This window comes from Pseudorca crassidens, chromosome 10, assembly GCF_039906515.1.
Source record: "Pseudorca crassidens isolate mPseCra1 chromosome 10, mPseCra1.hap1, whole genome shotgun sequence".
Classification (NCBI taxonomy): Eukaryota; Metazoa; Chordata; class Mammalia; order Artiodactyla; family Delphinidae; genus Pseudorca; species Pseudorca crassidens.
Window position 1 is genome coordinate 61,715,759 of NC_090305.1, and position 17,524 is coordinate 61,733,282.

The 17,524-nt window shown below is 40.8% G+C and overlaps 1 protein-coding gene across 4 annotated transcripts in view; it reads left to right on the forward strand.

Annotated features, from left to right (window-relative positions):
• ULK4 (unc-51 like kinase 4) overlaps positions 1-17,524 on the forward strand; it is a 518,420-nt gene that overhangs the window by 189,143 nt on the left and 311,753 nt on the right. For all 4 annotated transcript variants that reach the window (XM_067753978.1, XM_067753980.1, XM_067753979.1 and 1 more), the window contains one exon: positions 7,659-7,751. In XM_067753978.1, the coding sequence (XP_067610079.1) occupies positions 7,659-7,751 (93 nt within the window). The remainder of the gene's footprint in view (positions 1-7,658; positions 7,752-17,524) is intronic.

A 17,524-nucleotide genomic window follows, 5' to 3' on the forward strand; every position in this document is an offset into this window, starting at 1 on the left:
AGAGGCAATATTTAATGGAACTTAAGCCCAGAGTGACCTTATTAATTAAAAGCAGCATCTCTCAGAAGTTTTATATCAAAGTCATTATCAGTGAAATCTTAACATTGAAAGTAGTCCTCTGCTGACTGTTTGAACTTTTTCTTCTGACACTTGTTACATAAGGGGAGAGCATTGCTCTTTCAGTATTTAGCTATGAACAGGACTAGATCCTCCACTCAGGAAACACATCACTGCTCTTGGGGAAGAGGAAATTCTAATATTCCTACAAATGTAAATAATGTAATTTGAACTACCTTGTGTGATTGTTCACAGGAGGTTTAAAACCCTTTCTCTGCTCTCCTCTCCCTCCTTTCTCCCATTTATCATATAAATGATATATCAAGTGACTTCTGTGTGCCAGGAACTCAGAATACAGTGGTGAGAAAGACTGAATCCTTGCCCCTCGGTGTTCTTACAGTATATTGGGTGAGACAAAGCAGTAAATAAATATGTAAGGCGATTTCAGTTAATTGTGTGTGCTCTGAAGAAAATACAGAAAATGGTGTAAGTAGGTAGAGAATGACACCTGCCGTATCAGTAAACAAAGGGTGTTGTGGCCATCAAGCCCTCAGCCACTGCCACCACCCCAGACTGTGCACCCTGGGGGGATTCAGGATGGAGAAAAGCAGGACACTGGCCCCAGGTAGCTAAGGTGCATATCAAAGGAATGATTTCAGTCAGCCCAGACTTTTGCATCTTCCCATACAGAGAAAAGTGCTAGATTCGTTCACTTGAGGTGCCTGGTTTTTTCTTTAATTGACAGTAATCTTTTGATGTTCCGACTACCTGCCTGGTTTTTGTTGCAAAAGCTCCTGTATATCCTGGCTCCTCCCTTACTTCTCTGGAGTAGTTCCTCAGATCGACCTGAGAGGCTGCCACTCAGGCTTAAGTCCTCAACAAGTCTGCCAAATAAAACATAATTCTCAACTTCTAGGTTACACTTTTTTTTAAAATCGACAAGGGGAAATGGAGGGAGTGCCTATTTTATTTTATTTCAATAGCATAGTCAGGAAAGGCTTTATGCCAGGCAGCAAGCCGTGGGGAAAAAATGCGCTGAGCAATTTGCCTTTGGTAGCCTGGAACCACTTTGCGACATGTTTTGTTCTGTTTTCATCTTTTTCTTTAGCTTTGAGTGTTTTGTATTGAAAAGAGATCACGCTGATATAAATGTGTTTACAGTGTTTTTATGACAGTAGGACATTCAGCATTTCTCTCCTGGGGAAAGTGAGTACTGTCTTTTTTTTTTTTTTTTTTTTTTTTTTAACAATTCTCTTGTGACCTGTACAATCATCAGGGCCATAATGACTTCATAAATTATTAAGGCTTTGTTTTTTAAAATCTCAGAAAGGACTGTATCCTTGACAGCTTAGAATTGTATTTCCTTTTAGAAATTTGAATTTATAAATGGATTTGATTAGTTGCAACACACTGTAGAGTTGATGTCTCTGAAATAATACCCAGCAAAAGTCATGAGTTTCACTACCTGATTTCTGTGTTGGTGGCTCAGAGGACATCCAGATGTTTCTGTATTGCATCTTTGTCTCCCTTAACTACAAGTATTCTATGTTAAAATAGGCATGAACTTGACCATCTTTGATGGGAATCAATATATAGGAGTATTTCATTTTTGGCCATTCCTTAGATAAGGTTTTCTTTTTTTGCAGATAATATTTAATTAAATATTTTTGCACCAAAAGAAAGTTCCACTTTGTTCTTTTTACTTAATCCTTCTATGTTTTGAGTGTGTACCTAAATCAGTGCATTTAGGTGGAGTGATTTTTCCTCTTTTGGGGGTACAACCTATGGGAATCTGAATTGGGATAATTTGGGAGTTAGAGTAAAGGTAAAGGTACTTTCATCCTTCTGAATCAGAATAATTCTAGTGCTCCAGTTCTTGGGATAATATTTTGTAAACCTTAAGTGTTGCTTTAGTGAAGTCATTGTTTGGTTGGTTTTTTTTTAGCCTTTCAGACCTTCATAATGAAAATTGGCTGTTGATTCTATCGAAGAAGCCCAGACGTTAGGGCTTACTATCTGAAATTATATTTAATACTTATTTTGAAGTCTTACTTATCTTTCTCTCACTTAAAAAATATAATGTATATATATGTATGTATATATGTGTCTTCCCACCATTTGTTTATTTCTCCATCTACTATGTATCCATGTAACTACTGATATGCCTAAGTATCTATGCATCCATGCAAGACAATAGAGTGTCGCGTAGAACTTAGGTCACATAAAAACACAAGATTGGAAAGTCTCAAGATACCAACTGTTTATCTGATTTATGCCCTCTCTCAGTTCATAAAATTTTGGAGTTGACTCAAGATATCACCTAGTGCAAATTTTGGAAGAACCTGTACAGAAAATGCCCAAAAGAGTAGGCTATCTTCCCCTTTGTCATAGCAGTCCAGGGAAAGTCCACAACCTTCTCCGAAGGTAGATTTCACCTCCATGCTTTTGCTGTTTGGCAGCCTTCTCTTTATCTAACCCCACACATCTGCTTCCTTTAAACTCTTTAAGCCTGGAATCCCCCTTGCACTGTTACAAATGCATTTTAACATAATGCCTTCCTCATAGCTTCCTTTGCTCAGAAACCTTGAAACCTTTAGGTTGCAGAAAATAACATTAATAGTTCTTACCCCGCCATTCAAGACTCTCAGTGTTTTGCCTCTTGCCTACCATTTTATGTTAACATCTGCCTTCTCCGCTATACGGTTTCTCCATTCCTGGTGAGATTTACTTAGTACTTTCTGAAATTTCCTCCTTGGAACCTGTGTCTTCCTCCTACCCCCAGACATCATACTGTGAATATCTGTATCTGTACTTATATAACACTCTTTTATTGACTGTCTTGTAATCTCCTTACCTATACCTACATTTATAAATGTTTTAAAATCATTAAACAATTCCTGGTTAGTAAATATGTAGGATTTTCCCAGTATTTCACCATTACATGTACTGCTACAAAGACCATTTTTAGGGCTACATCTTGGGGTGCATACTGATTTCCTTTTGTTGAATCTCTAGATGTGGAACCACTGTGTTGAAAATTAAATACATGTTAAGGGCATTTGACATGTTTTGACAATTTTCTTTTGAAGATGACAAACGGTGTATACTACCAGCTTCTGTTTATGAAACTGCCTGTTTTTCTGTACTCTTAGCTTCAGCTTGCATTCCTTCAGATAGTCATGATGCTGACAGTTTTCTCCCCATATTTGTTGGCCATTTATATTCTTCTTAGGTGGATTTTGTACTTTTTTTTTTTTGGTGGGATGGTTGTTGGTTTGCAAATAGCTCTTTATATATTAAGAATGTATAAAATATACCAATACTCTGCAAATAAATTTTCCTGCATTTGATTTGTTTATGGTGGTTTTGCCACTGAGAAACATTTACTACTTAAAAACTTTAAAACTGTGAATATTTTTTGGATTCATTTCTCTTTGTTGTCATGCTATAGAGGCCTTCTCACCTAAGAATATGTGAATATTTACTCATTTTAGTATTTCAACAAAGTTAAAAATTGGTACTTGAATTTTTAATTTATTGATGATACATTTTCTTAAGATATGGCCTGACCATTCTGTCTCCCTTTCTGTGATGACTCTTTCTTGTCCAATGTTGGGTCACCTTTCTTTCCTTTTAATTTGTGTGTCTATTCTTGATCCCACGCTACACTTAACAATTCTAGTGGTTTTGTAAAGTACTTTAGCTTTTCTTTTAGCAGCTTCTGCCTCATTGTATTTGTCCTTAAAAATTCCTTGGATATCCTGGAATCACTCTTTCCTCCCAGATTCTCAGAGTACACTCCATTGACCTGTGAAATGTGCGTTTAGGGTTTAATTCCAGCAGAGTGGACCTTTTCATGATATGGTGCCTCCCCTTTCCCTCAGTGAAATAGGCACTTCTTTCCATGTGGCCAATTCTTTGGTCACACCCCCAGAATAACTCCTCACAATAATCAGTTATCTAGGTAGCCTGTTTCAAAGTTCTGCCAGCCTACCTGCTTGACACTGGTTACTCCAGGCACTTGACAAGGTAGAGAAGAGTCTATCCCTCGGATCCCTGAATATGTGATTTTTAGCGCTTTTCTCTCCTCTTGGATAGAGAATTTAGTATGAATGGCTTTTCTTGCCTGGTTTTCAGCTGTTTGGGACCTAGCAAAGATCCCTTATTTGGGGAGGATCCTAGAAGTGGAAGAGAAGGGTGTTGGGACACTATCTGGACAGCATGCTCTCATGGCGATAGCGATCGCAGTCTCTGGCCAGGCTCAGGGCACTTGGAGGGCTCCTCTCCAGCCTCCGTCCATCCAAGTGGGCCAGTTCCTCACTGGACACTCTCCTTTATAGCCATATCAGGAGTCTGGCGTTATCTTTTTTGTTTTGTTTTCCTGCCAAGTCTTATTCAGAGGAGTGCAAAATACAATTACTGTCAGCTCAGTTGCATTCTCTCTCTTGAGAAAGACAAGCTTAAGAAATCACAGCATTCTTTTGGCTAGTTCTTGCTGACCATTAGAAACCTATCTAAAATATGTTCAGTAGCTCAATATTTCTATTCTAAACATATCCATTATAAAATTTGCCCTTCTTTTTCCAAGGGGGGAAAAACATAGCAATATTCTTTGGGAGAATTGTTACGCGTTAGGCTGGTACAGGCTTCATCCTTCCCTCCTGTTTCAAGGTTAGATAACCTTCAAACGACCTCAACACATTTGTATTTCAGACAGTAAAAGTTTCATCAGTGTTTTGTTTTTAAATGTAGGTTCTACATATTCTTAAGTCCCTTTAAAAATATTTCATATTTTTCAGTCCTCTGGAGTTTGTTTTCTCTATTATATTTCTAACTAATTGTCCATATATTCTTCTCTGCTTTCTATACAAGCATGTGAGTAAGGACATCCCATGGGCAGCTTTTTAAAATTCATAGTTTTGTGGTCCTTTCCTCAGTGATTCCAGTAAGTCTGGGAGTGGGGACGAGGGGAGCTGGTCATCTGGGGTATGTGAGTGACTCCTAAAGGAGCTTCTTACTCCTACTTCTGTTGAAATTCTCTGGCTGACAATTTGCGAATACCAGTCATCAGTGGAAGAGTGCATTCTTCTCTCATCTCTGACTTTAATGCCTCACTATAAACCCAGCAGTGCCTCCGTTTCCCTGTTAAGGATGTGTGCTGCAAACGCTTAGCTCAGCAGGTGTGGGGTGGTTCAAACCCTGCACATTATGAAGAAACTGGCTCTTGACTCCCTTCTGGGAGAGTCCTTCTGAGCCTTTGGAGTATCCTTCCTGATAAGAGAGTCTGTATCCCTGGGGCCTTGAGCCATGCCAGATAATTCACGCTAACATTGTGAATTAAGGCGGGGCATTGGGCCACACCGTATCAGCTTGACCCTCGGAGGGGCTGGAGACAGAGGTTAGCCACACAGGCACTCCACACCTAAGGGACTGACCGCTAATAAGACCCTGGACGCCAATGCTTCCCTGGCTGGCAGTACTTCACACGTGTTTTCACGCCTTGTTGCTGGGAGGATTAAGCTCTGTCCACACAACTGCACTGGGAGAGGACAGCTAGAAGCTTGTGGCCTGGTCCCTCCTGGACTCTGTACTATGTGCCTTTCATCTTTGCTGATTTTAACCAGTATCCTTTCTCTGTAATAAACCGCAATCGGGAACATAACAGCTTTTCTGAGTGCTGTGAGTCCGTCTGGCAAATCATTGAACCTAAAGGTAGTCTTGGGTGCTCCCAATTGAGGATGATAAGAGCTTTTTATTTTATAAGACTATTAAGAAAAGGAAAATGCTGAGTTGTTCCTTTTTAAAAACATTTCAAATTGTATGTTAATTTCACAAATATATTTTTATCACCTCTAAAGATGTTCCTTGATTTTTGTTTTATTCGTATGATAAAATGTCTGGTTTTCCTCAATTTGATTTTTATTTGTTAATATTTTATTTATGAACGATTGGTATTTTGTCTTTTATCTTTGTCGTACATGGGTGAATCTTTAATTGCTGTAACTTAAAAACATTTCATCAGAAAAATTACTAAAATATGGTACTTCCTGGCTCCTTAAACAGAGTGTTCTACCCAGTTTAACATTTTCTTGACTCACTACCCCCGTTTTGAACATTATGGTGTGTAATGGGCCCTCAGGTCCCATTGGGGGATGAGCGGCTGCTTCCTCTGCGTTAAATGCTCCCTGGACTGCTTTCTGCTAGGAGTTCCTGGGTTTGCTTTCTTTTGTTTTTCCTATGCTTTCAAGCCCCACTTCTTGTAATTCTTGGGTTGTCTTTCTGTAATAGTCTCTCTCCTCCCTTTATTGGCTCCTTTTTTAAGGACTGTGGGCTTAGAGGCTGCATAATTAAGCTTGTTATGTAATGATTTCCAAAATGAGAGTAAATAGGCTCTGAGTGAGAGCCTGGGGCCCTCTTCTCTAGAGGATAAAACATCTGCTTCATGTCATGGAGTTTTAAATACACATTTTGGATTTTTGGAGATGTTCTGCTCCCTCGTTAGTTGGTTGTTCTGGAGAGTTAAGTCGTAAAGTTGATTGGTTAGTTTGTCCATTTATTCATTCATTCATTTGGTGCTTATTAATTGAGCATCTACATGGTGTTGTTTACTGGATAGCTGAACCTAAGTAGGTCACACACAGTATACAGGCCAGCTCTATATCTAGCAGATAACATGGGGGCGCAGTGGAAACTTTGGATGAAGACATTTTGTTTTATTCTCTCTGGTAATACTTTTCATTTCAGGTTCTAAAGTATTAATAAGAATGCCATTCAGCAAAGAGTTGACATAGCACATCTGCGCCTGCTCTCCTGAGAAAGCCCTGCTTGCAAGGTTGGCCTTGGCTGCCATCTTGGAACTTGGCTTTCAGAGAGCTGCCAGTCAGTGTTTAATTGATGAGGGTAGTGCACAGTGCCCAGACTGTTTGTGCAGACAGTATGGTTTATGCCGGATGCCTGCTTTCATTCTGGGAGTCTGGGATTTTTGATACTTGTTAGGTTGCCTATGCGACCAGCCCCACATGATAAATACCTTGGTCACCTGAGTGTCTAATGGGCTTCCTTGGGCAGTAACATCACGCACACATGCTGCGTTTTTGTGGCTGGGGGGAGAGTGTGCTCTGTGTGACTGCTCGTGGGAGGGAGAGAGGATAAGAAGGTTGGACGTAGAATCTTCCAGCCTCCACCTGTGTCTGTCTCCCTTATGACTCAGCTGTGTGCCCTTGCTGTGCTGCTGTACAAAGTCTGTACTATAAATACAACTGTATGTGAGTCTCATGAGTCCTCTAGAATCCCCGAATGTGAGGGTGGTCTTGCGACACCCAAGACAAATGCCTAATGTTTCTGGGCCTCTTGCTGTGTGTGCAGCTCAATACTGATCATTTTACCTGCATTGTCTCATTGAATTTTCCCAACATCCCTACTCTGTGAGGTAGGTCAGTCTCATCACCACCATTGGCAAATGCCGGTCCTATATCTCCTACATTTATCTCAGTATCTATTTTCTTCCACATGTTTGAAACATGGAATATTGTTTCTGTTGTTCAGAGGAAATGTTAAGTGACAAAAGCACTGAGTGTTTTTTAATCACGTTGTCATTTCAGGTACGAGCACATCCTCACGGAGCCTGACCCCGTACCAGCATATGCTCTGAAGCTGCTAGTTGCCATGACTGAACACAACCCAACTTTTACCAGGTACTGTCACTTCAAATTTTCTTTTCTTTGTTTCTCATCTAGAAAGTGAGTTTTCTGTGTTCTGAAAATGTTGTTAAAGATGATGAGATTCTACAAGGCTTATGTTTGAGTTACCAAAGTGGTAAATTTTCATGTTTTATGGTTTGTAGTATCTGTCATCTGTGGTGTTTTGGGTCATGTTCTCATATTTTTATTCTTTATTAGAGTTTGCATACTGTGGAATTCATAATGCTTTAAAATTATAAATTCTTTAAAGAGAAAATACTAACACATATACTTTTATTCTTTTTAACATCTTTATTGGAGTACAATTGCTTTATAATGTTGTGTTAGTTTCTGCTATATAACAAAGAGAATCAGCTATATGTATACATATATCCCCCTGTCCCCTCCCTCTTGCGTCTCCCTCCTACCCACCCCATCCCACCCCTCTAGGTGGTCACAAAGCACTGAGCTGATCTCCCTGTGCTATGCAGCTGCTTCGCACTAGCTAGCTATTTTACATTTGGTAGTGTATATATGTCAGTGCTACTCTCTCACTTTGTCCCAGCTTACCCTTCCCCCTCCCCGCGTCCTCAAGTCCATTCTCTACGTCTGTGTCTTTATTCCTGTCCTGCCTCTGGTTTCATCAGAACCTTTTTTTTTTTTTTTTTTTTAGATTCCATATGTATGTGTTAGTATACGGTATTTCTTTTTCCCTTTCTGACTTAACTTCACTCTGTATGACAGTCTCTAGGTCCATCCACCTCACTACAAATAACTCGATTTCATTTCTTTTTATGGCTGAGTAATATTCCATTGTATATATGTGCCACGTCTTCTTTATCCCTTCATCTGTTGATGGACACGTAGGTTGCTTCCATGTCCTGGCTATTATAAACAGAGCTGCAATGAACATTGTGGTACATGGTTCTTTTTTTTTTTTTCAGCATCTTTATTGAGGTATAATTGCTTTACAATGGTGTGTTAGTTTCTGCTTTATAACAAAGTGAATCAGTTATACATATACATATGTTCCCATATCTCTTCCCTTTTGCATCTTCCTCCCTCCCACCCTCCCTATCCCACCCCTCCAGGAGGTCACAAAGCACCGAGCTGATCTCCCTGTGCTATGCGGCTGCTTCCCACTAGCTATCTACCTTACGTTTGGTAGTGTATATATGTCCATGCCTCTCTCTTGCTTTGTCACAGCTCACCCTTCCCCCTCCCCATATCCTCAAGTCTGTTCTCCAGTAGGTCTGTGTCTTTATTCCTGTCTTACCCCTAGGTTCTTCATGACATTTTTTTTCTTAAATTCCATATATATGTGTTAGCATACGGTATTTGTCTTTCTCTTTCTGACTTACTTCACTCTGTATGGCAGACTCTAGGTCTGTCCACCTCATTACAAATAGCTCAATTTCATTTCTTTTTATGGCTGAGTAATATTCCATTGTATGTATGTGCCACATCTTCTTTATCCATTCATCCGATGATGGGCACTTAGGTTGTTTGCATCTCCGGGCTATTGTAAATAGAGCTGCAATGAACATTTTGGTACATGACTCTTTTTGAATTATGGTTTTCTCAGGGTATATGCCCAGTAGTGGGATTGCTGGGTCATATGGTAGTTCTATTTGTAGTTTTTTAAGGAACCTCCATACTGATCTCCATAGTGGCTGTACCAATTCACATTCCCACCAGCAGTGCAGGAGTGTTCCCTTTTCTCCACACCCTCTCCAGCATTTATTGTTTCTAGATATTTTGATGATGGCCATTCTCACTGGTGTGAGGTGATACCTCATTGTAGTTTTGATTTGCATTTCTCTAATATTAATGGCATTGAGCATTCTTTCATGTGTTTGTTGGCAATCTGTATATCTTCTTTGGAGAAATGTCTGTTTAGGTCTTCTGCCCGTTTTTGGATTGGGTTGTTTGTTTTTTTGATATTGAGCTGCATGAGCTGCTTGTATATTTTGGAGATTAATCCTTTGTCCGTTGATTTGTTTGCAAATATTTTCTCCCATTCTGAGGGTTGTCTTTTCGTCTTGTTTATGGTTTCCTTTGCTGTGCAAAAGCTTTCAAATTTCATTAGGTCCCATTTGTTTATTTTTGTTTTTATTTCTGTTTCTCTGGGAGGTGGGTCAAAAAGGATCTTGCTGTGATTTATGTCATAGAGTGTTCTGCCTATGTTTTCCTCTAAGAGTTTTATAGTGTCTGACCTTACATTTAGACTTTAATCCATTTTGAGTTTATTTTTGTATAAATGACTCTACTGCCCAAAGCAACCTACAGATTCATTGCAATCCCTATCAAACTACCAATGTCATTTTTCACAGAACTAGAACAAGAAGTTTCACAATTTGTGTGGAAACACAAAAGACCCTGAATAGCCAAATCAATCTTGAGAAAGAAAAACAGATCTGGCGGAATCAGGCTCCCTGACTTCAGACTATACTACAAAGCTACAGTAATCAAGACAGTATGGTGCTGGCACAAAAACAGAAATATAGATCAATGGAACAGGATAGAAAGCCCAGAGATAAACCCATGCACATATGGTCCCCTAATCTATGACAAAGGAGGCAAGAATATACAATGGAGAAAAGACAGCTTCTTCAATAAGTGGTGCTGGGAAAACTGGACAGCTACATGTAAAAGAATGAAATTAGAACACTCCCTAACACCACACACAAAAATAAACACATATACTTTTAAAAAGTCAGTTCTCGCCTCATTGTACTGAACAATTATTTATTAAATCTCTGTAGTATTTATAAACTATAATTTTTCTGCTTTTTTTAGAATTAATGTTTTTTTAAAAAATAAATTTATTTATTTATTTTTGGCTGCTTTGGGTTTGTTGCTGCGTGTGGGCTTTCTCTAGTTGCAGCGAACGGGCTACTCTTTGTTGCGGTGCATGGGCTTCTCATTGTGGTGGCTTCTCTTGTTGTGGAGCACGGGCTCTAGGTGCACGGGCTTCAGTAGTTGTGGCACGTGGGCTCAGTAGTTGTGGCTCGTGGGCTTTAGAGTGCAGGCTCAGTAGTTGTGGTGCACAGGCTTCATTGCTCCGTGGCATGTGGGACCTTCCCTGACTAGAGCTCGAACCCACGTCCCCAGCATTGGCAGGCGGATTCTTAACCTGTGCGCCACCAGTTAAGTCCTTATTATTTATTTATTTTTTTAGTTGACATATTTTCATTGTGTAGTGGAGAGCTTTTTGTCTTTATTGAAGACCCTACCTGTGATGATACCAAATTTTTTAGTGCTAGTTGCCTGGGGTAGCAGCAGCTGCTTCACACTTGCAAAGAACGGTTTTTCAGAGAGCACCCAACTCTGCAGAAAGGCAAGAGAAGATTTGTTGCTTTCAAACAAGAAGACTAGTTTTGGTTGTATGGGTGATGTGTGAGGACCTTTTGGGTTTGGATCCTGTACCTGTAGGTGCAGTGCACCTGTAGAGTTTCCCTTTGATCTTTCTCAGAGAACTAAATCATATAGTCCCAACCACCTGGATTTCACCTGGTCTTCTGTTTACAAATCCTGCATAGTGATGAGCCAGCATCATATTGTTAGTGCTGAACAAGAAAGGCTATTTGTAGAGTATCTGTATTGAGTGAAAGGCTGACCTAAGACAACCTTCGCAAGGGGTGTGCCAGGGCCCGGGGTATGCCATGACCCAGTCACAGGGCTGCCCTGGTGCTCTGGGTCTTCAGGTCAGCCACAGTGTGGGGCCTGTCACAGCTCTCAGGCCTATGTCCTGCTGTGAGCAGCCTCATTTGTTTCCAGAGAGTGACATATAAACATTACCCTGTACTCCCTGTTCCACGTTGCAAAAGAATTTGGGGAGCACTTAACCCTTTATATTGTTGGCAATTCTGAATCCTGTGTTTCTGTAGTCTTTTAAAAGTCTGTCCAATGCGCCTTCTAAATTTCTCACTCAGAAGGCACCATTCTCTATTCCTACAGAAGAACTTTATGTCTAAAGAGTGATCTGTGTTAGGAGTTAAAGCCAAATTCAGATAGTTGTTTCTTTTCTGGACCTTTGATACCAAGTGGGAATAATGTATACTGATTTTATCCTTTCATTAGATTGAACAGATTGCATTTCCTTTTTTTTTATGTTGACTCTTGCTCATTGATGTGGCATGTTTTCAGGCTACTTTCTCTTCTTGCCAATTCCTTATTAAATTCATCTGAATATCCTCATATTGAGGGAAAAAACCTAGTGAGATGGAAACAGATAACTGATGACCTATAACCTTTTTATTTTAAAATGGTTAGACAATAGGTTTAGAAGTCAGTTTATTTTTTGTTTTAGTTTGCAAGCAGAATTCAATGGATTAATTTTTATAAACTTTTTCCTTTGTTTTCCTTGCATAATTAATACTTGAATATGTTGTCTTTGTATTAAATTCCAACACTATGATCAAGAGGTCCCCTGGGCTTCCTCATTCCCCACCACTGCTGCGCAGGTCTCTCCCCCAGGGCTAATACTTGTTATTATTTTGGTGAGTGTCCTTCCTGAACTTTTTGGGGGGCTATTTAAATTCAGTATGTATAGCTTTGCTTTGTGGTGGTCAGTTTTTTAAAAAATCATAGATAGTATCATTGGGTATGTGTTTTTCTGAAATTTGCCTTTTCATTTATCAAAATTATTTGAAGATCTTTTTGTATCAGTATTTATTCACAGTCTTGGCAATATCTTTGCCAAAATTACGGATGAAAATGGGATTTCATTTCATTTTGCATTCTCTTATCTACTGATAAACTCGAACCTCTTAATATTTATTCACTAAATTCAATAGTAAAAGGTCCACAGCCTTCAACTGTCAGTTCTACTTCTAATTATCTGTTCAAGAGAAAAACTCATATATACACAAAGATTTCTGCCTAGGCAAATAATTTTTAAAATGAGAAAAATGGTTTTAAAATTAAGTTATGTTATAGCTATAATAAACACAACTATGTAAGGGTTTGAAAGGGCAAGATACATTTTGAATACTGCTCTACAAAAATATCCTAATAATTTTGTAAACTGAAATTGTTTATCACCCCCAAACCCCATTTAAATACCACTTTGCCTTTTGTAGGGTCTCTTTCTGTCTTCACTGTTCTCCTCTGTTTGCCTTTTCTCTTGAAACAGGATATTAAAATGAGAGTTGTCCCATGTCGATTTTGGCTGGGGCTCCAGAGGTCAAGAGCAAAGCATTAAAGGCCTGTTTCCACCCACCCGCTCTCTTCTCCCCAACCCCTTCTAAAGGGAGGTGCTAGATCCCACAGGCCGTAGCAACCTGTGTGCATTTTGCAAAATCCATTCATATACCTTGAAGCGGGGGGTGGGGGAACGGAAGTTTTTTATTTCCCTAACTGGATTTTCTTTTTTTTCAAAAACGAATTTTAAGTGCAACATTTCAAAATGGGTAATACATTTCTATTTGGGGGAAAAAAACAATATAAAAAGATAATACCGAGAAGACCTGTTCCTTCCTCTCCCCACTGTGGTCTTTCCTCATCTTCCCATTATATCCCTACGGCTGACTGCTTTATTCCTTTTATGTCCAAAGGCAAACTAATGTGACTGTGTGTTTTGTCATCTCTCCCTTTCACACACAAATAGCATATTATGTATGTTTTTCTACCCTATGACTTTTTTCCCCAATTTTGTTTCTATGTCGATACATAGAGAGCTTCCACGTTGTGTTTTACAGTTATAAACTCTTCCATTGTATAGATATACCATACTTTGTCTCATTAATGTCTAATGGATAGACTTGAGTTCTTTCTAATCTAGTGATAGAGCAAAGAATGAATAATCTTATATTCATACTTCATTTTGTATGTATGCATGTACGTCTTACAGGCTAAATCCCTAGATATGGTATTTGTGTATCAAAGGATAAATGCACTTAAAATTTGTTTTTGGGTTCGGCCAACTTGCCCTATGGTGGGGACTTTACCATTTTGCATCTCCAAAGGACATGTGTGAGGATACCTGGCCCCCTACAACCTTGCTATCAGAATTTGTTGTTAAACTTTGGAACTTTGCCAGGGTGATGAGAGGTTATTTCATTGTAATTTTAATTTGCATTTTCCTTTTCATGAGTGCAGTTGAATACTTCTTTATATGGTTAAGGACCATTTGTATTTTGCTTTTTGCTCATGTTCTTTGCCATTAGTCCTTGGTCTTGGCAATGCCACCCTTCAAACTGAAACACCTCCTGCTTGGCTTTCCATTGCTCAAATACGTTACAGGGCACTAATCCGTTTTACGTCTAACAGTGTCTGCACTATTCCTATTTTTTTTTGCTGTCGTGAGTAGCGTGACCATGGCTGTTACTTTGTATGCTACTTGTGAATCCATGTACGTGTCTCCATTGTGTATCCCTTCTAGAATGGAAATACTGTCTCACAGAGCTTGTGCTTGCCCAGATCCAGTAGATACTGCCAAGCAGTTTTCCAAATTGGTTGTACCAATTTACATTCCTACTAGCATTGTTCACAAGGTCTGGTTGTCATGTAAGCTTTTAATTTTTTTTTTTTTTTTTTTCCTGCGGTACGCGGGCCTCTCACTGTTGTGGCCTCTCCCGTTGCAGAGCAACAGGCTCCAGACGCGCAGGCTCAGCGGCCATGGCTCACGGGCCCAGCCGCTCCGCGGCATGTGGGAACTTCCTGGACCAGGTCACGAACCCGTATCCCCTGCATCGGCAGGCGGACTCTCAACCACTGCGCCACCAGGGAAGCCCTAAAAATTTTTTTTTTAAGTCAGGTTTATTGAAGTATAAGCTTACATAGAGTAAAATTCACTCATTTTAGGTACGCAGTTCTCTGAGTTTTGAGAAACATACACAATCATGCAACCATCACCACTATCAAGATAGAGTATTTCCATCATTCCAAAATGTTCCCTCATGCCCCTTTGAATGTTAGCTTATAAAAATTCTGTTTGCCTGGAGAATGATATGACCAGACTGATTTTAAGTTTCATTTTAATTTTTAAAATTTATTTTTTAAGAGTTAATATACAACACATTTCAAATTTCAGTATTTGAAAGAGTTTACATAGAAAAGCATATTTTCACCCCAGGAGATAGCCACCCTTTGACCAGTTTGTGTGTGTGTGTATATTATCTTTCACATATATGGTAGTATGTCGACTGCACCATTCTATACTTCTTTTCAAAAATATGTATAACAGCTTTATTGAGATATAATTCACATACCATCTGTACTTTTTTAAAAAAACAGATACATAGTATTACATTTTATGAATATTCCGTGTTTATTTAACAAGTCACCTTTTGGTGAACATTTATGTTTTTCTAATCTGTTGGTATTATAAAACAAGGCTACAGTTAATAATTAATTATTCATCACATGTGTATATATATGGATAAGATAAATAATGAGAAGTGGAATTGCTTCATCACAGGGTACATAATATCATCTGGGGATCTTTTTTTTTTTTTTTTTTTTTTGCGGTACGCGGGCCTCTCACTGTTGCGGCCTCTCCCATTGCGGAGCATAGGCTCCGGACGTGCAGGCCCAGCGGCCATGGCTCACGGGCCCAGCCACTCCACAGCATGTGAGATCTTCCCGGCCCGGGGCACGAACCCGTGTCCCCTGCATCGGCAGGCGGACTCTCAACCACTGCACCACCAGGGAAGCCCTGGGGATCTTTTAAAAAGTCTAAAACCCAGGCCATATCCCAGGCCAATTAAATCACAATCACTAAGGCTGGACATAGACAACAGTAGTTTTTGAAGCTCACCAGGTGATTACAACGTGCAAAGAAGAGGGTTTTCTTTTGCTCTTTCAATTGAGACCTGTTTCTCTGCCTTTTCATTTTGCTTAACTTACTCTGCCTCTGTAAATTTAGGTGAAACACTTAGAGGTTGCTGTCTTGAAGTGTTGTCCTTATATGGGAGTGTCCCTGTGTAGACTGCGCGTGCCCAGTGCCTTTCGTGGGAGATCTGGATTTGATGTGGACCCAAGTCACATCAGTGAGTGCTGGCAGCTCTCTCCTAGGTGGGGGTGGAGCTGGAGATGGAGGGGCTAGAGCTGGCGCCAGGTGTGAGGCAGGACCACCCCTCTGCTCAGTGGCCATCACCACCTAACAGGGGCAGGGTCTGATCCCAGGTTGTAGAGCAGAGGCCCTAACGGTCGGACCGGAGCTGGCTCTTTGCCTTGAAGCATGTGCCTTCCCTGCTCCGTGCCCTGGGACCCTTGCCCCAGAGGAGGCAGTGCTGAAGTAAGGGGTCCCGTGGGGGCTTTTGGCCCATGTCAGCTGCAGACAGAGGTTCCATCTGTCTCCAGTGCGCCTCCTGCAGAGGCACCAGCAGTTGTTTCCGTTGCTCTGCTCAGACACAGTGAGTCCAAGTCCCCTTCGTCCCTCACAGCCGCCCACTCCCCTAGAGCAGTCCTCAGTTTGCACTCTCCATCCTGCCTCGGGGACGAGCCAGCATGCACTTGTGCAGGAGTGGAGTCCAGGCTTCCCACAGCCCTCCTGTCGGTCCCAGTGGTCCTCCAGCCAGCCAAGGGGGCTCATCTCCCCTGTGTAGGACCCCAGGGTTGGGGCCCAATCTGTGGCTCACAGCACTCCCTCCCCAGGGCGGGTCTCCACCCGTGTATCTTCCCCTTCCTCTGAGTTCCCTCCCAGTGGCACAGGTCCCAGCCTGATTGCTTTTCTTCCCTTCCTACCCAATTACTTGTGGATCTTTGTCCCAGCCTTAGTTGTACGAAGTCTTTTTTGCCAGTTTCCAGTTAGTTTTCAGTGAGAAGTGTTCCTCACGTGGATGTATTTTTGATGTGTTTGCGGGGGAAGCCGAGGTCCACATCCTCCCCCTCTGCCATCTTGATAGATCTCCCACTGTTGTTAACTATTTTTTGAAGGTAAAATATCTTACATTCTTATGGAAGATTTTATAGATGGATGTGTTTATGTTATACTGTCTGGTTGTAGGGAAATCCGGAGTGTATACACACGTATTAGGATGTCTGTCTGCTTTCCTTGTAAACGATTTTTTGATTTGTGACCCTGTTGAGTTTGTGACCCCTGGACTTTAGACAGGATGCTTATTTCAACAAAGGAATCTTTTCTCATTGTTTTCTTTCAACACAGATGTGAATTCATGGTTACATGAATACTTAGCAGCTATTTCGGGGTCAGAAGTGTATGGTTTCGGATTGCTTTTTTAGTGTGACATTTACAAAGCAGCCACTTAGTGTTTATTGTACACCTTTAAAAGTAGTGGTTCCCCAGTTGTGTACAATAGAGTGCTGGTAAATCCTAGTAGGGGTTCAGTAAAGCTTTTTGTGTTTCACAGGGCATCCTTATCTGTAGGCTTTCCCAGGTTGTCTAAAACAGATTCACAAGCTCTGGCCCACAGGGCCAGGGCCTGTGAGGTAAGAGTGGTGGTTATGATGTTAAAGAGTTGTGCAGCCTAAGCGGGCTTCCCTGGTGGTGCAGTGGTTGAGAGTCCGCCTGCCGATGCAGGGGACACGGGTTCGTGCCCCGGTACAGGAAGATCCCACATGCCGCGGAGCTGCTGGGCCCGTGAGCCATGGCCGCTGAGCCTCCGTGTCCGGAGCCTGTGCTCCGCAACGGGAGTGGCCACAACAGTGAGAGGCCTGCGTACGGCAAAAAAAAAAAAAAAAAAGAGTTGTGCAGCCTACAGACACACGAATTTGAGGCACAGAGAACTTGTGTCTGGCAAAGCCTAAAGATATACTTTCTAGCCCTTTTCAGAGCATGTTTCCTGACTGCTGAACTGAAGGAGTACAACTTTTTTGTCTTT